The sequence below is a fragment of the Heptranchias perlo genome, chromosome 4 (genome assembly GCF_035084215.1).
Source record: "Heptranchias perlo isolate sHepPer1 chromosome 4, sHepPer1.hap1, whole genome shotgun sequence".
Lineage (NCBI taxonomy): Eukaryota > Metazoa > Chordata > Chondrichthyes > Hexanchiformes > Hexanchidae > Heptranchias > Heptranchias perlo.
Genome location: NC_090328.1, coordinates 88,356,955 through 88,378,196, shown reverse-complemented (window position 1 = coordinate 88,378,196; position 21,242 = coordinate 88,356,955). Strand labels below are relative to the sequence as shown.

Sequence of the window (21,242 nt, the reverse complement as noted above, 5' to 3'; positions counted from 1 at the left end):
TGCATGTTCAATGACAGACCTGGTGACGATATGACTGTCGTATCGACGTTGTGCCTCGCTGATGGGGTTTTTCCACAGGTGTCATGAGCCACATGTGTGGGGTGTATCTCTTGTCTCCGAGGAGCCAGCCCTTAAGGATGTTTGGTGCATGGAAGAGGACCGGGATATTAGATTCCCTCAGAATGAATGAATCATGGCAGCTGCCTGGGAATTCAGCGTACACATGAAGAAATCTTTTGCAGTGGTTGCAAACGAGCTGCGCGTTGATGGAGTGATATCCCTTTCTGTTGATGTATAGTCTTGGCTCATATGGAGGTGCTCGTGTTGCTATATGGGTGCAATTGATTGCACCCTGTACCCGTGGGAAGCCAGCCACAGAGTGGAAACTCACTGCCCTCTCCGTATGGCTGAGGTCGTCCATGGGGAAGTTGACGTAATGGGACACCCTGTGAAACAACCCATCGGTGACCTGCTTTATGCACTTGTGGGCAGAAAACTGAGAGACCTTGGTGATGTCATCAGTGACACCCTGGAAGGATCCGGAGGCGAAGAAGTTGAGGGCAGTGGTCACTTTAACTGCCATGGGCAATGCGATGCCACCAGGCCCAGCCGGGAGCAGCTCGGCATGAAGGAGGCAGCAGATGTCTGCGACCACGTAGTGAATCACTCTGAGCCTTCGTAGGCACGTAGGAAGCTCAGCCTCGGTTTGTAGGCCCTCTCATGAGGGTAGTGCCTCCTGTGACATCAGTCCCTCTGTTGTTCCCCTCTCTACTCTTGTACAGGTGCCTGCAACGCACCTCTGTGTTGTGGAGCTGCAAGTGGCGGAAGTGCACGCTGTGCCTGGATGGTGATGTTCCTCCTCCTTGGATGTATTGGTGAATGCAGCCATTGCGCCCCCCCCCCCCCCCCCCCCCCCCCCGATGATGTCAGTTTGAGGGGGTCCAAAAAGTAAGTAAATACGTGCGAACAGAACAATTCTGAGTGAACCAAGAATTTTCAGTCTAAACGTAAAGAACTCCCAGCCAAAAGTTTGTCCGAGAGAATTGAGTGCCCTGCTGCAATTACTAACCTTTTATCCCCATCTGTCAAACAGGGATTTAAATGTCCAAATGGCTGCTGACTGCAACCCATCTAGTTTGCCATGGCGTGCTTCACACAGTACGGGAAACACATTGAGGCAGTATTGAAATCGCTTCCCAGCATGATTAACTACATTAATGACTCTTTCAATACTTTAAGTAGTTTAATTTGTGGTTTAAATATTGTTCCGCCGGCTTGAATTGCCGGCGGGACTTCCGGGTTTGTAAACCACTTGTGCATGCAATGGCTCCAGGTCGTGCACGTTTTTCGGATTCCTTCCCGCTCCAGAAATGCCCGATTTTGTTTGCCTCCCCGCCCCCAACGCACCCGGACGTCAAAGTTAAAATCGTTCCCTATAGGTCATGAATATAAGATAGTCACTAATAAATCCAACAAGGAATTCAGGAGAAACGCCTTTACCCAGAGAGTGGTTAGAATATGGAACTTGCTACCACAAGGAGTTGAGGCGAATAGCATAGGTGCATTTAAGGGAAAGCTAGATAAGTACATGCGTGAGAAAGGAATGGAATTTTATGCTGATAGGGTTATATGAAGTAGAGTGGGAGGAGGCTTGAGTGGAGCATAAACACCAGCATAGATCAGTTGGGCCAAATGGCCAGTTTCTGCTGTAAATTCTGTGTAATGGACTGTACAGCACAAGAGGAATCGGGGCAAGTGTACAATGGCAATTTGATCTTGGCAATTTACTGTTCAACAACAACTACTCATTTTTTCACTGCCTCTGCTGAGTTTTTGTTCTGTTTTTTTTTCCCCCAACAACAACTTGCATTTATATAGCGCCTTTAACGTAGTAAAACATCACAAGGTGCTTCACAGGAGTGATTTTCAAACAAAATTTGACACCGAGTCACGTAAGGAGATATTAGGACAGGTGACCAAAAGCTTGGTCAAAGAGGTAGGTTTTAAGGAGCATCTTAAAGGAAGAGAGAAAGGTAGAGAGACGGAGAGGTTAGGGCGTGAATTCCAGAGCTTGGGGCCTGGGCAGCTGAAGGCACGGCTACCAATGGTGAAGTGATTAAAATGGGGGATGCGCAAGAGGCAAGAATTGGAGGAGTGCAGAGATCTCGGACGGTTGTAGGGCTGGAGGAGGTTACAGAGAGAGGGAGGGGCGAGGCCTTGGAGGGATTTGAAAGCAAGGATGAGAATTTTAAAATCGAATTGTTCCCGGACCGGAAGCCAATGTAGGTCAGCGAGCACAAGGATGATAGGTGAACAGGACTTGGTGCGAGTTAGGATATGGGCAGCAATGTTTTAGATGAGCTCAAATTTATGGAGGGTGGAAGATGGGAGGCCAGCCAGGAGAGCATTGAAATAGTCAAGTCTAGAGACAACAAATGCATGGATGAGAATTTCAGCAGCAGATGAGCTGAGGCAGGGGCGGAGACGAGTAATGCTATGGAGGTGGAAGTAAGTGGTCTTGGTGATTGAGCGGATATGTGGTCGGAAGCTCTTCCCAGAGACAAATAGGACGCCAAGGCTGTTGGTACTAGAGACAACTCTAGCATGAATAGCTGTCTGACAGGAGTTACCCGAGTAATTGTTGGGAGTACAGGAAGACTTGGTGATTTTGCAGTATTGGGCAAGTCAGGACTTTCCCGTGGCCTCATGTTTTTTGGGTGTTTTGGCTTGAATTGAAGGGAAGGAGGTTCACTCTTGGACGATATTCATCCAGGAACAACTTGCTTTGAAAACTCTCTTATTGGTCACCGTGGTAAGTTCACACAGCAGCAGATGCTGTTGTTGTGCTATTCCTCAGTAAGACAGTTTACCAGAGAATAATGTATGAGAGAGGGTGGGTTGGAGAAATAATATTAGAAGGAAAAGAAATATTTGGTATAGAATCCGATAATAGTAAAAAAGGCCAATTAATGCATTGAGAGCCTTCAAGAGGCTATAAGATCAATAGCTTTTGTATGCCAGGTCAGGCCTGCAGGATGTGGTGTCATCAGCAGAAGCAGAGTAACCTGAAATCAGTATATTAAACTTGAGAGAAGAGGTAAAGGAAATCACACAATCATAGTATGATACAGCACAGAAGGAAGCCATTCGGCCCATCGTGCCTGTGCACGCTCTTTGGTAGAGCTATCCAATTGGTCCCACTCCCCTGCTCTTTCCCATAGCACAGCAGAGTTTCTCCCTGCGAGTATTTATCCAATTCTCTTTTGAAAGTTACTATTGAATCTGCTTCCACCACCCTTTCAGGCATTGCATTCCGGATCACAACAGCTTGCTACGTGAAAAAATTTTTCCTTATGTAGCCTCTGGTTTTTTTTGCCAATCACCTTAAATGTGTCCTCTGGTTACTGACTCTTCTGCCACTGGAAACAGTTTCTCCTTATTTACTCTATTAAAACCATTCATAATTTTGAACACCTCTGTCAAATCTCCTCTTAACCTTCTCTGTTCTAAGGACAACAACCTCAGCTTTCCCGGTCTCTCCACAAAACTGAAGTCCCTCATCCCTGGTACCATTCTAATACCTCTCCTCTGCATCCCCTCTGAGGCCTAGACATCCTTCCTAAAGTGTGATGCCCAGAATTGAACAGTGTTCCAGCTGAGGCCCAACTAGTGATTTATAAAAGTTTAATATAACTTCCTTGCTTTTGTACTCTGTGCCTCTATTTATAAAGCCAAGGATCCCATATGCTTTTTTAACAGCCATCTCAACTTGTCCTGCCACCTTCAAAGATTTGTGCACATACAAACTCAGGTCTCTCTCTTCCTGTAAGGTTGAGGAAGTAGATTTTGTGGAGTTTCTTGAAAGTGGTGAGTGATCTAACAAAGTGAAGAAGTTTAGAAAGAGAATTCCAGAGTTCAGGGCTGTAGACCCTGCCACTAGTGACAGAGCAGAAGGAGGAGTGAGGCACAGTAGTCTAGAGTCAGAGAGTGAAGGGTACAGGTGCAAGCTGGGACTTAGGGCTGGATGAGGTGAGGAGGTAGGGTGAGATGAGGCCATCGAGGCATTTATGGTCATTGGTGTCAATCCTAATGTTCCCCCAGTGTAGCTTACAAGGCAACACGGATAGCCTCACAGGCCGTTGCTAATGCAGCTGGCCACCAGAAATTGTGCAGGAGTGGCCTGCTGAAAACATCCCATTGATTTTTTTTTACTTTGTTTTCTTTTCACCTCTGCAGGGAGGGACTTGGGCTGTGAGGGATCAAAGCTGTTTCCAAGCACTCTATGGTGGAATGTGTTGGTCCTCCAGTTTGCTGTGCCATTGCAATGCAGTCGTTTCAGGTTTTCAATTCAGTATATTCCTGATCTCTACAAGCCAGAAGCATTGGTCACTAGCTAATTTGTGCTAAGAGCAGGTATAGGTTTTTCAGTTATATAAATTACTGATGTCAAACTCAATGGAATGTGCCACTTATTTCAGCTTGTTGGTGAAACTCATGGTAAACTTGACTCTAGTGGAATGGTAGCATGTGTTTTTTGCCCTTGGATTCCTTACCTAATGGATGAGATGCCTAATGTTGGTAATTTGTGGAAAAAAAAGGTTAGCATGACTGCAAAGTGAGAAATCCTGTTTTGTACTTGCACTCACTTTTTCGCTGGAATTATTGATAGGAGGATTTTCACATGTTGGTTGATTTCCCACCTCATCCAGGCTATTTTAAAAAGATACCATTAAAGGCAAACTGAGAGAGGCAAGTTAAAATTCAGAAGTCAGGTTAACTGATGATTAAACACGAATATGCTGGAAATGCACAGCAGGGCTGTCAACATCTAAAAAGAATAAAATCAGGTTAGATGCCCTTCAATCAGATGGTCATTTCTAATAAAGAGTTTGTAATCAAAATATTAACTTTTTTTTAATGTCCTTTTTTTTCAGAAGCTGACAGACCCGCTTTGTATTTCCTGCTCCTACTTTAGATTTTCAGCATTTATGTATTTTTCTTTTTATCTCTAAGTGAGCAGTGTTGCTGTGGGACATCGCTCTGTTGTTGGTTTAGGAGCAGCACAGTCAGAACCTAGGCAGAGATCTTATCACTTAGGACACATTTATAACATATAAGCCTAGAAATACTCTTCATATTAGCGAAAAAGAGCTTGACACTCACATTGGGCATCTCTTTGCCTGCTATTGCAATGCAGGTGTTAACCCACTTGTTATAAATATAGAACAACTGGGTTAATGCCTGTTAAAATAGTGTTAAAAATGTTAATCACTCATCTGCTAATATTAAGGAGTAATTTTTAGGCTATAGCTCTTTTAAAGTAAGTTTTCACATCCTGAAGGCCTGAGTGGAGCAGTGGGTTGGTACACAGCTCTTGTACATCTGGAATCTGGGTTTCAATCCAGCACAGACTGATACCCAAAACCTACAGTTGTCCTTTATAATTGCCTTTCCTGCATTTGCAATGTGCATGTATTATGCCTAATTATGTTTTCAAATGTAGTTGATGTGGGCTGTGTTGGTGCTGCTGGCTGTGCTCGGATGCTTGTGTTTGTTTTAGTGTTGGTTGTGGTTGTTGCTGTGTTGGGAAATGATGTCTGTGCATACTTTTGATGATCTTTCTACCCTCATAGTCCTGAATAATTTGTTGAGAGAAGAGATTTCACAGAACCATATAAATTACAGTCCAACGGTACAAGATCTTCAATGGAATACTATGAACTTCAATTCCTTTTCCATGCCTATTCCCTTTATCCTGTTATATTCTTCCTTTTCAAATACTTAATTCTATTCTAAATGATGTTATGATCTTTGTCTCAATGGCCACTTGTGGCAAAGCCCCATGCTCTAACAACTCTCTTTAAAAAGATTCTTCTAACTTCTTTATAACTTTATTGTCTGTCAAATATAACTTCTTAAAAATATCACATTTCTTTACACAATGCTTGTGTATGAGATAATAACAAATATGGCAACATTGCCTTTTTATTATTACACCAACCTTTAACATCTATCTATATAATCAAAAACCATGCAATCTGCCTGTTATGACTTTCTATGGCATTGTGAGAAAAATTAAGTATTTTTGTCTCATACTTAGCTTAATATTGGCTTCTTTAGATCTGTCATGCTACATATGGGACTAAAAATTTGCTTTACTCACAGAAATGATGTCCCAGCTTAACTTGATATATTGTTGGAACAACTGTTCGATTGGCCTCCAGGTGGTTTGCTTGAAGGAGGAGACAAGTCACTCAATTCAAATCTAAACATGCTGTGTGATTTGTTCAGATTTGTATCTGATCGTTCCATTTTTGGAATTTAAGACAGTTATTTAAATTCACAAAGCTCCAGTTAGTGTTTGAGATAATTATCTGCTTGTTCTCTATCAATTGAACTTCTGAAGTTGATGGAGATTACTCGCATAGTTGATAAAAAGGGGAGAAGAATCACTGTGTAAACAAATGGTAAGTGTAGCATGCTTGGAAGGAACTGATGACTTTGGTCCTATGGTTCCCAAAGTTTTCCAGCACTGGGGGCTTTCCTTCTTCCTGCAGAAGTAATTTTCTGATTTGTAACATTGTCCGTATTACCACACAGTAACTTATAGCATGAAGAGTCATGTTGGCAGCTTCTTAAGGTGGTTAATTTGGATTCTGGAAAATGTGCTAGTTTGATTTATTGCCAATGATCAAATGAAACAACCTACAGTGGTTTGGAAAATGGCAGTTTTTCACTTATTCGTTGGCAAATATATTACCAGTAGTAAGTGGATTGCTGTCAAAAATGCTCCAATGTCCAAACATCCAGTTTAATGACTAGGACTATTTTAACTGCTAGCAGTTCAGCTCCCTCACATTGTTGCAGGTGCAAATCTTCCAAAGCCAGCTCTGCTGATGCTGTTGTTAGCATTTAATATTTCATCAGAAATAAACTCAAAAGAAAAGGAGGAATAGGCTCAAAAAATATTCAAACTAATTATAATTCTTTGAACCTAAAAAAAAGTAAAGGAAGAATTTGCATTTGTGTGGCAGCTTATCACTTCCTCAGGATGTCCCAAAGCACTTCATATCAAATTGATTACTTTTGAAATACTGTTAAGCAGACAAACATGGCAGCTAATTTTCATGTAGCAAGGTTCTTGGTTGAAGTAGGAAAGTTGGCCAGGACACCAAGAGGAACTCCCTGCTCTTCGAATCGTGCCATGGGATCTTTTATGTCTGCCTGACCAGGTAGACAGGACCTCATTTGAAAGACAGCATCTCTGACAATGCACCACTCCCTCAGTACCACAGTGAAGTTAGCCTACAATATGTGCTTAAGTTCTGGAATGGGCCTTAAACAACCATAATGTATTTGATTCTTGAAAATAGCACTTTTTGTTTTTGTTTCTTAAACATTTGACATGTCTTTGACATTAACCATTCAATCATAAAATGTCATTGTGCTCAATCTAATATGTTGCTGTTATAGCTATACTCAATTCCCAGTGACAAGGTCGTCTTCCCTTTAACTCCAAAACTGAAATAAATTATGTGACAAATAATTAATTTCTATGTAATTCTAATTTAGCGTAAGAACATAAGAAATAGGAAGAGTAGGCCATACAGCCCCTCGAGCCTGCTCCGCCATTCAATAAGATCATGGCTGATCTTGGGCCTCAACTCCACTTTCCTGCCCAATCCCCATATCCCTTAATTCCCCTAGAGTCCAAAAATCTGTCTATCTCAGCCTTGAATGTCCTCATTGACTCAGCAGAAAAGCTCCCTGGGGTAGAGAACTTCAAAGATTCACAACCCTCAGTGAAGAAATTCCTCCACATCTCAGTCTTACATGGCCGACCCCTTATCCTGAGACTGCACTCCCTAGTTCTAGACTCGCCAGCCAGGGGAAACAACCTCTCAGCATCTACCCTGTCAAGCCCCCTCAGAATCTTATATGTTTCAATGAGATCACCTCTCATTCTTCTAAACTCCAGAGAGTATAGGCCCATTCTACTTAGGTTTGTCCTATGAGGAGAAATTTTCATCCCAGGAATCAATACAGTGATCCTTCATTGCACCGCCTCCAAGGCAGGTATATCCTTCCTTAGATAAGGAAGCCAAAACTGTACACAGTACTCCAGCTTGTGGTCTCACCAAAGTCCTGTACAATTGTAGCAAGACTTCCTTACTCTTGTACTCCAACCCCCTTGCAATAAAGGCCAACATGCCATTTGACTTCCTAATTGCTTGCTGTACCTGCATGCTAACTTTTTGTGTTTCTTGGACAAGGACACCCAGATCTCTGAACACCAACATTTAATAGTTTCTCATCATTTAAAAAATATTCTGTTTTTCTATTCTTCCTACCAAAGTGAATAACCTCACATTTCCCCACATTATACTCCATCTGCCACCTTCTTGCCCACTCACTTAACCTGTCTATATCCCTTTGCAGACTCGTTGGGCTCGATTTTGCAATGGTGTTGGGTTGGCACGGGGTGGTGAAGGTGGCATTGCAAACTCGCATGAACAAAACTTTTACCGTTTCCGACGCATGTTGATTGCTGATGATTAACGTCCTCTCCGGGTTTTGCGCCCGGCAGCCAGCCTGATTGACAGGCTGGCTGCCGTCAGGAGCTGCAACATGACGGGGGGAGAGAAAGAGATGTCATCTAGTGCTGGAAGGGAAGATGGGGGGTTGAGGGGAAAATTGGGAGAGGACGTCGGGGGGGTGAAGAGGGGGACATCGGGGGGGGGGAGGTGAAGAGGGGGACATCGGGAGAACTTCGGGGAGGGGGAGATCGGAGAGGGAGACATCAGACATAGGAGCAGGGTGCAAAGGTAGGTTCATTTTGTGTTTTAACTTCCTTCTATGGTGTTTTATGTAATTTATTTAGTTTCTTTTTCCCTGATCCGACCCTTGAATCAGAAGCGGTGGGCAAGCCGCCCAGGTAAGTTTAAAAAATCGTTACAATTACTTCATCTCTCACAGGTAAAGTGCCCTAAGGACCTCAATGAGGTACATTTGGCTCTTTAACTGTCATCCTTCCGGTTTTAATTGCCGGTGGGACTTCCATTCTCGGGTCGCCTGTGCCCACAGAGATGGGTCCCTGGGAAACTTGGAAGTCGGCGAGTTGGAGCCGGCTTCCGACCCCAAACAGGATTTCCGCGATTTTCGGAGCCCCCAACGCACCCGCAATTGCCCCCTAAAATTGAGCCCTTCGTGTCTTCCTCACAGCTCACTTTCCCACCTTGCTTTGTATTGTCAGCAAACTTGGATACATTGTACTCGGTCCCTTCATCTAAGTCATTAATATAGATTGTAAATAGCTGAGACCCAAGCACTGATCCTTGCGGCATCCCACTGTTTACAGCCTGCCAACCTGAAAATGACCCGTTTATCCCTACTCTCTGATTTCTGTCCGTTAATCAATTCTCTATCCATTCTAATATATTACCCCCAACCCCATGAGCCCTTATCTTGCATAGCAACCCTTTATGTGGCACCTTTATCAAATGCCTTTTGGAATTCCACTGGTTCCCTTTTGTCTACCCTGCTAGTTACATCCTCAAAGAAGTCTAATAAATTTGTTAAATACGATTTCCCTTTCATAAAACCATGTTGACTCAGCCTAATCATATTATGATTTTTTAAGTGCCCTGTTACTACTTTCTTAATAATGGATTCCAGCATTTCCCCAACAACTGATGTCAGGCTAACTGGCCTGTAGTTCCCTGTTCTCTCTCTCTCTCCCTCCTTTCTTGAATATTGGTGTTACGTTTGCTACCTTCCAATCCGCTGGAATTGTTATGGAATCTAGGGAATTTTGGAAGATCCCAATCAATGCATCCATTATCTCTGCAGCCACCTCTTTTAGAACCCTCTGATGTAGGCCATGAGGTCCAGGGGATTTGTCATCTTTTAGTTCCATCAGTTTGTCTAGTACTTTTTCTCTACTGATATTAATTGTTTTAAGTTCCTCACTTTCATTAGACCCTTGGTTCCCCACTATTTCTGGCATGCTTTTTGTGTCCTCCACTGTGAACAGATACAAAACAGTTGTTTAACATCTCTGCCATTTCCTTATTCCCCATTATAATTTCTCCTGTCTCAGCCTCTAAAGGACCAACGTTTACTTTTGTTACTCCCTTCCTTTTTATATACTTGTAGAAGCTCTTAGAATCTATTTTTCTATTTCCTGCTAGTTTACTCTCATTCTATTTTCTCCCTTTTTATCAATTTTTTGATCATCCTTTGCTTGTTTCTAAAATTCTCCCAATCCTCAGCAACATTATAAGCCTCTTCTTTTAATCTGATACTATCCTTAATTTCTTTAGTTAGTCACGGATGGATCGCTTTTCCCATGGAGTTTTTATTTCTCAATGGAATGTATATTGAAATATTTCTTTAAATGTCTGCCACTGCTTATCTACCATCATACCTTTTAATCTAATTTCCCAATCTACCTTAGCCAACTCTCCCCTCATAACTATGTAATTGGCTAGTGCTGTTAGTGGAGGGGGCGGGGTTTAGACTAGCTTGGCAGGGGGATGGGAACCTGAGCGTAGATTCAGAAGAGAGAGAAGCAGAGCTGGAAGTGGAAAGCAGAAAATTAGTAAGCGAGTTTGGAAGGCAGAGGAAACAAAGGTTAGAAACCAGACAACAAAGGACTTTGGCAGTGCTTAAAGGTGTATATACCTCAATGCAAGGAGTATAGTGGATAAGGCAGATGAGCTAAGAGCACAGATAGACACATGGCAGTATGATATCTTAGCTATTACTGAAACATGGTTTAAACAGGGGCAGGAATGGCAGCTCAATGTTTCTAGTTATAGGGTTTTCAGACGAGATAGAGGGGGATAAAAAAGGAGAGGGGGTGGCAATATTGGTTAAAGAAACAATTACGGCTGTGAGGAGGGACGATATGTTAGAAGGATCATCAAATGAGTCCATGTGGGTTGAACTGAAGAATAAAAAAGGGATAATCACACTGGTGGGAGTGTACTATAGACCCCCCCCCCCCCAAAAAACAGTCAGAGGGAGATAGAAGAGTAAATATGTAGGCAAATTTCTGAGAAGTGGAAAAACAATAGGGCAGTAATCGTAGGGGATTTCAATTCCCCTAATATTAACTGGGATACAATCAGTGTAAAAGGTATAGAGGGTGCAGAATTCTTAAATTGCATTCAGGAGAACTTTTTTAGCCAGTACGTAGCAAGCCGAACAAGAAGGGGGGTGGGGGAGCAATTCTGGATTTAGTTTTAGGGAATGAAGTTGGGCAGGTGGAAGGAGTATCAGTGGGAGAGCATTTTGGTGGTAGTGATCATAATTCAGTTAGATTTAGCATAGTAATGGAAAAGGACAAAGATAGAACAGGAGTAAAAGTTCTAAATTTGGGAAAGGCCAATTTTACTAAGCTGAGAAGATTTAGCAAAAGTGGACTGGAAACAACTATTTGAAAGTAAATCAGTGTCAGAGCAGTGGGAGGCATTCAAGGGGGAGATTCAAGGGGTTCCCACAAAGAAAAAGGGTGGGACTGCCAAATCTAGAGCCCCCTGGTTGACAAGAAGCATACATGATGTAGAGATGCCGGTGATGGACTGGGGTTGACAAATGTAAAGAATCTTACACCAGGTTATAGTCCAACAATTTTATTTGAAAATCACAAGCTTTCGGAGATTATCTCCTTCCTGACTATAACCTGGTGTTGTAAGATTCTTTACAAGAAGCATACAGGGTAAGATAAGGCAAAAAAGGGAAGCTTATGTCAGACACTAAGAGCTCAATACTGCAGAAAGCCTAGAGGAGTATAGAAAGTGCAGGGGAGAAATTAAAAAGGAAATTAGAAAAGCAAAGAGAGGGCATGAAAAAATACTGGCAAGTAAAATCAAGGAAAACACAAAAATGTTTTATAAATACATAAAGAGCAAAAGGATAACTAAGGAAAGAATAGGGTTTATTAGAGACCAAAAAGGTAATCTATGTGTGGAGGCAAAAGATGTGGGTATGGTTCTTAATGAATACTTTGCATCTGTCTTCACAAAAGAGGGGGACAATGCAGAAATTGTACTGAGGAGGAGTGTGAAATATTGGTTGGGATAAACATAGTGAGAGAGGAGGTATTAAGGGGTTTAGCATTTTTGAAAATAGATAAATTGCCAGGCCCAGATGAAATGTATCCCAGGCTGTACAAGATCTAAAATAGCCTGTTCCTGGTTGGTTCCATGACGTATTGTTCTAGGAAACTGTCTCGAATGTATTCCATGAACTCGCCCTCAGACTACCTTTGCCAATTTGATAACACAATATGTTTATGTTGATAAAGGGTGCTAAAAATATTTGAAGGGGTCAAGGACTAAAAGACACAAGATCATTCATGTTGAATCCAAAATATTGAAACATGAACATTTCCAGGAGTTAATACCTTAAAATAATGGGTTCTGATTTTGTATGGTTAAGGAAGGAGCAGATTTCCAGCTCAAAAACAGCAAAGGGAAAAGCCCTTTTATTCTTTAAAAACATAGCCTTGGTGACTCACACAGAAAGCTTTTTTAAAAAATAATATTTGGGACAAATCATTTATTTTGGATCTTGCAACAAAAATATATGCCAAGCTTGGGGAACCTATGAAAATAAGGTTTTTATATAGTTAATTTGCAGTTTACCACCACATTCAGCTTTCTTAATGGATGTTTGGTTTCAGAGCTGTAACCTGAGAAAAGAAAGCAAATAATGGAAACAAAGAATAAACCTGATGTATATCTAGTTAAGGATACAATTAACAAGGGCAAGTATAGATATGGATGATCAGCAGTCTATAGAAAACTATTGGGCCAGAAATCGCCCAGAGCAGTGAGGCAATGCTCACTGCAGCTCCTGCGAATTTAATTAACAAAAATACTCACTGCGGGCTCTGTGGCATCCAATTGCTTGAATTTGAACTTGAAACAAAATGTGTGCTATCAGTCCAGCCTCTGCGCAGCGTGAGTTGCTATGCAGCTGGAAACGTCTGTGAAGAGGAGACACGCCCACAAAATCTGTCCGGAAGAGAAGCCCACAGATTCAGGCTACATTGCTCAAGTAGGCAAGCAGACTTCATTCATTCAAAGTTAATATTCTTGGTGTCATTGTAAGTAAATAATTTTTTTTAAATAAAAAGCCAAAGTAATAATTGAATTAAATTAAAGAGAAAAAAGGGAAAAATAATTATTTTAAAAAATGTTTTAATTTAATTTTTTTTTGATGAACAAAAACTATTAAAATAAGGAGTAATATGAGACTCCACGTATTTAAAAGTTAATTTTTAGTTGTTTGGTAGTCATTAAGACTAACATGGCTTTTAAAACCTGGTATTTTTAAGCGTACCTGTTTGGTGACGTAATTAGTTACTTTTTAGCTGGGCAGATAAGCAAGTTTGTGCTTTTTGATTGATTTTCCCTGATTGCAGAGTGCGATGTCCCTTTAATTCAAAGCTGTCATATCGCCGGCGAACCACTAGGAGCAAGTTCACGATTTCTGCGTTTTATTGCGTATGTGCAAACGTGGGAATTTGCTCCTTCAATTCAACACTAAAAACGGAGAGTGCTGTTGACCTCCGTTATTTCCGAAGCGATTTCTGGCATTTAGGAAGGACAGGCAAAAAGGAAAAGGAGGTGGGGTCGCACTGATAATAAAGGATGAGATCAGTACAATAGTGAGAAAGGATCTTGGCTCAGAAGATCAAGTTGTGGAATCAGTTTGGGTGGAGCTAAGAAACAGCAAGGGGCAGAAAACATTGGTAGGAGTTGTTTATAGGTCAGCAAACACTAGTGGTAATGTAGGGCATGGTATAAAGCAGGAAATTAGAAGTGCATGTAACAAGGGTAATACTGTAATCAAGGGGGACTTTAATCTACATATAGATTGGGCAAACCAAATTAGCACTAATACAGTGGAGGACAAATTCCTGGAATGTATACGAGATTGTTTTCTAGATCAGTATGTTGAGGCACCAACTAGGGAACAAGCTATCTTAGATCTAGTATTGTGCAATGAGAAAGGGTTAATTAATAATCTTGTTGTAAAGGAGCCCTTAGGGAAGAATGACCATAATATGATAGGATTCTTCATTAAGTTTGAAAGTGATGTCGTTCAATTGGAAACTAGGGTCTTAAATCTAAACGAAGGAAACTACGAAGGTATGAGGCACAAGTTGGCTGAGGTTGATTGAGGAGCTACATTAAAAGGTATGATGGTAGATAGGCAATGGCTAGCATTTAAAGAATTACACAAAATTTGCAACAAATATATATTCCTTTTAAGGCACAAAAACCTAACAGGATAAGTGGTCCAACCGTGGCTAACAAGAAAAATTAAAGATAATATTAAATCAAAGGAAGAGGGATATAAAGTTGCCAGAAAAAGCAGTAAGCCTGAGGATTGGGAGCATTTCAGCAAAGGAGGGCCAAGAAATTGATAAAGAAAGGGAAAATAGAATATGAGAGTGAACTTGCGAGAAACATAAAAACGGACTGTAAAAGCTTCTAGAGGTATGTAAAAAGGAAAAGACTGGCGAAGGCAAATGTGGGTCCCTTACAGACAGAGATGGGAGAATTTATAATGGGAATGAGGAAATGGCAGAGAACTTAAACAAATACTTTGTGTCTGTCTTCACAGAAGAAGACACAAAAAACCTCCCAGAAATACTAGAGAACCAAAGGTCTGGTGAGAATGAGGAACTGAAAGAAATTAGTATTCGTAAAAAAAATAGTACTAGAGAAATTAATGGGACTGAAAGTCAATAAATCCCAAGGACCTGATGATCTACATCCCAGGGTTTTGAAAGAGGTGGCTATAGAAATAGTGGATGCATTGGTTGTCATCTTCCAAAATTCTATAGATTCTGGAATGGTTCCTGCAGATTAGAGGGTAGCAAATGTAACCCTACTATTTAAGAAAGGAGAGAGAGAGAAAACCGGGAACTACAGACCTGTTAGCCTGACATCAGTAATAGGGAAAATGCTAGAGTCTATTATAAAGGATGTGATAACAGGACACTTAGAAAATAATAATAGGATTTGGCAGAGTCAACATGGATTTCTGAAAGGGAAATCATGTTTGACAAACCTATTGGTTTTCTTTTGAGGACGTAACTAGTAGAATAGATAAGGGAGAACCAGTGGATATGGTGTATTTGGATTTTCAGAAGGCTTTCAGTCCTACTCAGGAGGTTGGTGAACAAAGTTTGAGCACATGGAATTGGGGGTAATATACTGGCATGGATTGAGAATTGGTTACCAGACAGAAAACAGAGAGTAGGAATAAACGGGTCTGTTTCAGGTTGGCAGAGTGTGACTAGTCGGGTACTGCAGGGATTGGTGCTTGGGCCCCAGCTATTCACAATCTATATTAATGATTTGGATGAGGGGACCAAATGTAATATTTTTGTTCATTCACATGTAATATTTCCAATTTGGCTGATGACACAAAACTAGGTGGGAATGTGAGTTGTAAGGAGGATGCAAAGAGGCTTCAAGGGGATATAGACAGGCTAAATGAGTGGGCAAGAACATGGCAGATGAAATATAATGTGGAAAAATGTGAAGTTATCCACTTTGATAGGAAAAACAGAAATGCAGAGTATTTTTTAAATGGTGGGAGATTGGGAAATGTTGATGTTCAAAGGGACCTGGGTGTCCTTCTACATGAGTCACTGAAAGCTAACATGCAGGTGCAGCAAGCAATTAGGAAGGCAAATGGTATGTTGACTTTTATTACAAAAGGTTTTGTGTACAGGAGTAAAGATGTCTTACTGCAATTAAATAGGGCCTTGGTGAGACCGCACCTGAAGTATTGTGCACAGTTTTGGTCTCCTTACTTAAGAAAGGATATACTTGCCATAGACAGAGTGCAACGATGGTTCACCAGACTGATACCTCAGATGGCAGGATTGTCGTATGAGGAGAGATTGAGTAGACTAGGCCTGTATTCTCTGGCGTTTAGAAGAATGAGAGGTGATCTTATTGAAACATACAAAATTCTTACAGGGCTCGACAGGGTAGATGCAGGGAGGATGTTTCCCCTGGCTGGGGAGTCTAGAATCAGGGGTCACAGTCTCAGAATAAGGGGTAGGTCATTTAGGACTGAGATGAGGAGAAATTTCTTCACTCAGAGGGTTGTGAATCTTTGGAATTCTCTACCCCAGAGGACTGTGGAGGCTCAGTCATTGAGTACATTCAAAACAGAGATCGATAGATTTCTAGATATTAAAGGCATCAAGTATGTGGGGATAGCGCAGGAGAATGGCATTGAGATGGAAGATCAGCCACGATCTTGTTGAATGGTGGAGCAGGCTCGAGGGGCCGGGTGGCCCACTCCTGCTCCTATTTCTTACGTTCTTATGGCCCATTGTTCCAGTCCTGTTGAGACCATGGGACAGTCTTCTGTGGAATGCAATTGGCCATGGTTGAATAAGACAGATTGTAATGTATGTTAGATTACTGTGGGGGTCATGGAGAAATTTCAAAAACAGTTTATCTTTATGGAAGTTTTGCATTCTTTAGATTAAATAAGTTGGAGAGAAGTCGTGATAATGCAAATTATGCACAGTTTGTCGGAAGGAGTGGACATAATGAGCCAATTGGTTGTTTCTCATTCTATTAATCCTTATACTCGTACACATATAATGTGTGTATTAAAGGCGCAGTCTTGCCTTTGACCTAGCTTATGTACTTGTTTATTTTTTAATTCAGAAAAATAGGGCTGGATTCTCCTCCGCGAACATGCTGATATCGGGCGGGATAGTGAGAGAGAATAATGGAAAATTCGCACACTCTCCCCATTTGTAATTGAAAATTGCAAATGGGGTCCTGCAACCAGTGTAGGACCCTGAATGCCACAAGAAAGCAGCCTCCCACCTGAAACAGGCGGATATGCTGCTTGCCCGTTTACTGGCCTGCCTGAAAATTACATCCCCATTATGAGCTGGACCTTACCGGGGAAGAAATTGTGTGCATTTTGCACTAAGGTATGGTATCAATGGACTTGCATAAAGGGCTTTATTTATTGTAGAGAGCAAGTTATTTTTTTTTCATTTAAATCTTTATCAAAATACATAGGAAAATAAAAATACATTTAGATTTTTGTCTAAACAGAAATTACTCTAATCTGATCTTTTTCCTATTTATTTACATTAGAGTGCTCCAGTCTACTTATTAACAGTTATATATCCAAATTTGCCAGAACAGAATACAAAGACCTCACAAGGTGATTTTTGGTTTCAGCATAGTTCTTTATACTAACCAGTTGAAGCCTTAAACAGAGTCTTTGCCATTTTGATCTGTGTTAAACTAAAGCGTTTGGCCCTTGCAGACCTTGCAAGGAACAACATTTCAATGTCATCTCATTAAGCAGGTCTAATTTAAGAAGTTTTTTTGGTTGTGTTTGAAGATTTGTCCACAGCTACTATTCTTTCTGTCTCCTGAATCAGATTGTCCATATAAGGGCCAAAGTGTGCTCCACCTGAAAAGATCAGGATATTTCCATTTGCATATGCCTGACATACCCCAGGAATAAATGCACCCCAAGGACTGCACCCTGTGTAGGGGGTAGAAATACAGCCTGAGGTCTCCAGCAGGGGTAATGTTTGTTAACTGTAGGGCCTTCTGACTGCTGTCCCAAAACAGCAAGCAGAAGACCTCCAGCCCAAAGGACCCACTGTGTAACTTGTGAAAGAAAGGTGATATTTACCTTTTTTAGGCCTCCAATCTGAGGAGGGAGAGGTGGAAGGCATAGCGCACACTTGCCCAGCATACCAAACGAAAATGAGCCAGAAGGTCCATTCAGGACCCTCTCATTTCATTTGCTGCCCTAAACACAACCCGCACCCCCCGCCCTGCCCCCAAAACAGGAAATCCCCAGAAAATCCTGGGCATTGGAAATAGGGTGGAAACCCAGCAAACTTTGCCAAGTGTAGATTATTACTGGCTTTGGAAGTATCAGAGAAATTATTATATGCATGCAAATTGATTTTGCATAAGTTCATATGATTTAGGTCATAGAAACATTTTGTAGGCTGGGATATTTGGTGTGCAGAGAGCTGAATTGGCTATTGATGATAATAAAAAAAGTAATCTTAAAGAAAGAAAGACTTGTATTTATATAGTGTTTTGCATGTCCTCAGGGTGTCCTAAAGCGCTTTAGAGCCAATAAAGTACTTTTAAAGTGTAGTCACTGTTGTAATGTAAGAAATGCGGCAGCCAATTTGTGCACAGCTAGGTCCTACAGACAGCAATGTGATAATGACCAGAGAAACGGTTCCAGTTGGTTGAGGGATAAATATTGGCCAGGACACCGGGGAGAACTCACCCGCTCTTCTTCGAAATAATACCATGGGATCTTTTACAGCCACTTGAGAGGGCAGAAGGTGGCATCTCCGACAGTGCAGCACTCCCTCAGTACTGCACTGGAGTGTCAGCCTAGATTTTGTGCTCAAGTCTCTGGAGTGGGACTTGAATTCGCAACCTTCTAACTCAGAAGCGAAAATGCTACCACTGCAAGAGATTAAAATGTTATTATATTAACCTGTTGATTACTAAGTGACAGTAGTAATTTTTAAACTTAATTCCACTTCAGGTAAACTAGACAAACAGTATCTGCCCAACCAAAGATGAATATGGGTGTAGGTTTCTGTGATTTTTGTCTGGACAGGATTGTCAGTTTGTTTGTACATTTCCAGGTGTTTTTTGTTTTAATGCTTGTCTCCCAGCCGTCACTGATCATCCACAGTGCAGCTCCACGCAAGTCCAGATGTGTTCTAGTGCTGGCACACCCAGAGTGATCTGATATGTGTAATTACATTCAACGTTGGACATTCTGGCCAAGTCACCACTGCACTATAAGTAGCTTACTGTGTATTACAAGCCTTTGAGGACCAGTAAAGTAATCTTTTTTTATTACAGGTGTTCATTTGGATCAAGTTATAATTAGTTATGTAGTTTCACTGTACCAACATTTCCTCTTGTAGCACTGTATAAACTACAAGGTTGGTCCATGAGTCAGTCTGGCACAGAAAATGTTGATTCTATTGCACCAATCACATTGTACCAAGTGGTGTTGTCGTGGGAGTGTTTCTAAGACTGCTGTGAGTTGGTAGCTGTGATCATAATGCCCACTGTCCGTGTCTATAACATGGCTTGAAATTATTTGATTTTAACACAATATTTTTTCACTTGTTTTCAGAGTTCTTTACCTTTTACAATTCCTTAAAGATCTTTAAAAACTCCAATAAAGCTCGTTCAGCATTCAGCCAACGAACAGAAGATGCATCTGCAGCACAATATTTCCAGGTAAGAACCGGTCAGCTATCCGGGCTAGATTATTGTCCATGCCTTGTCAGTGGGTGGAAAATTTAGCCCGTGATTAAAAAGTGCTGGAAATCTGAAGTAAGAACAGAAAATGCTTGAAATACATAACAGTTAATTCAACATCTGAAAGAAAAAAAGATAAGTGAATGTTTTGGGTGGTACCCTTCATCAGAACTCCTCCAATAAGGCACCAAAGGAGCCGAGGAAATAGATAGCAGGGGAATGAACCATAATTTTCCAAAGATGTTTGGAAACAGAATTGTGCCAAAGGACTGGAGGGTGCCAAATGTTACACCCCTACTCAAAATAAGGAGAAAAACATAACATAATCTTAACTCAGTTGTACGTAAACACTAGGGTCCATAATATGGGATTAAAGTGGGCTAATCAGGGATAGGGCAGATCATGGTTGACTAACAATTGAATTTTGAGGAAATCACAGTGTATAGATAAAGGGAATATGTTGAATATGGATCTTTAGGAGGCATTTGATAAGTTGCCACTGAAATCAATGGAAAAGAAAATCAGGTGGGGTATAAAACAGACTGCAATTCATTACCATCCATTTTGCACTATTGCCGAAAACCATTCCCCCCTCATAGTATTAAAGAAAAGTGAGTCTTATGGATAGAGGGAAGGCTAGGAGGCAGAAAACAGGGTGTTGGGATAAATGGATATTTTTTAGATGCGCTGGACGTGTGTAATAGTGTGCTTGGAATCTGCTGGGACTTTTGTTTCCCATTTGTAAATGATTTAGATATAGCACAAGAGCAATATCAGTTTGTTGATGGTAAACTAAGAGACATAGCAAACTGTAAAGAAAAGTGAAAGAGATTTCAGGAGGACAGACACAGCATAAATGGTAAAAAGCTTAAAAACAGTGGATGTCCAAAGGGACTTAGGGGTTCAGGTACATAGATCATTGAAGTGTCATGAACAGGTGCAGAAAATAATCAATAAGGCTAATGGAATGCTGGCCTTTATATCTAGAGGACTGGAGTACAAGGGGGCAGAAGTTACGCTGCAGCAATACAAAACCCTGGTTAGACCGCACCTGGAGTACTGTGAGCAGTTCTGGGCACCGCACCTTCGGAAGGACATATTGGCCTTGGAGGGAGTGCAGCGTAGGTTTACTAGAATGAAAACTGGACTTCAAGGGTTAAGTTATGAGGAGAAATTACACAAATTGGGGTTGTATTCTCTGGAGTTTAGAAGGTTAAGGGGTGATCTGATCGAAGTTTATAAGATATTAAGGGGAACAGATAGGGTGGATAGAGAGAAACTATTTCCGCTGGTTGGGGATTTTAGGAGTAGGGGGCACAGTCTAAAAATTAGAGCCAGACCTTTCAGGAGTGAGATTAGAAAACATTTCTACACACAAAGGGTGGTAGAAGTTTGGAACTCTCTTCCGCAAACGGCAATTGATACTAGCTCAATTGCTAAATTTAAATGTGAGATAGATAGCTTTTTGGCAACCAAAGGTATTAAGGGATATGGGCCAAAGGCAGGTATATGGAGTTAGATCACAGATCAGCCATGATCTTATCAAATGGCGGAGCAGGCACGAGGGGCTGAATGGCCTACTCCTGTTCCTATGTTCCTATAATGGAATGGGCACATAGGTGGCAGATGCAGTTCAAGGCAGGTAAGTGTGAAATGGAAATTTTGAGAGGAAAAATGGTGAAAGGAAGCATTCCCTAAATGGTAAGACTCTTAGTGAAGTGGAAGAGCAGCGAGATCTAGGGATGCAACAACAACAACTTGCATTTATATAGCACCTTTAATGTAGTAAAGCATTCCAAGGCACTTCGCAGGACCGATTATCAAGCCACATATTAGGTCAGGTGACCAAAAGCTTGGTCAAAAAGGTGAGTTTTAAGGAGTGTCTTAAAGGAGGAGAGAGAGAGGCAGAGA

The 21,242-nt window shown here is 41.3% G+C and overlaps 1 protein-coding gene across 1 annotated transcript in view; it reads left to right on the top strand.

Annotated features, from left to right (window-relative positions):
- carm1l (coactivator-associated arginine methyltransferase 1, like) overlaps window positions 1-21,242 on the top strand; it is a 101,660-nt gene that overhangs the window by 34,134 nt on the left and 46,284 nt on the right. The window contains exon 3 of the mRNA XM_067983284.1: window positions 19,204-19,310. Within this exon, the coding sequence (XP_067839385.1) occupies window positions 19,204-19,310 (107 nt within the window). The remainder of the gene's footprint in view (window positions 1-19,203; window positions 19,311-21,242) is intronic.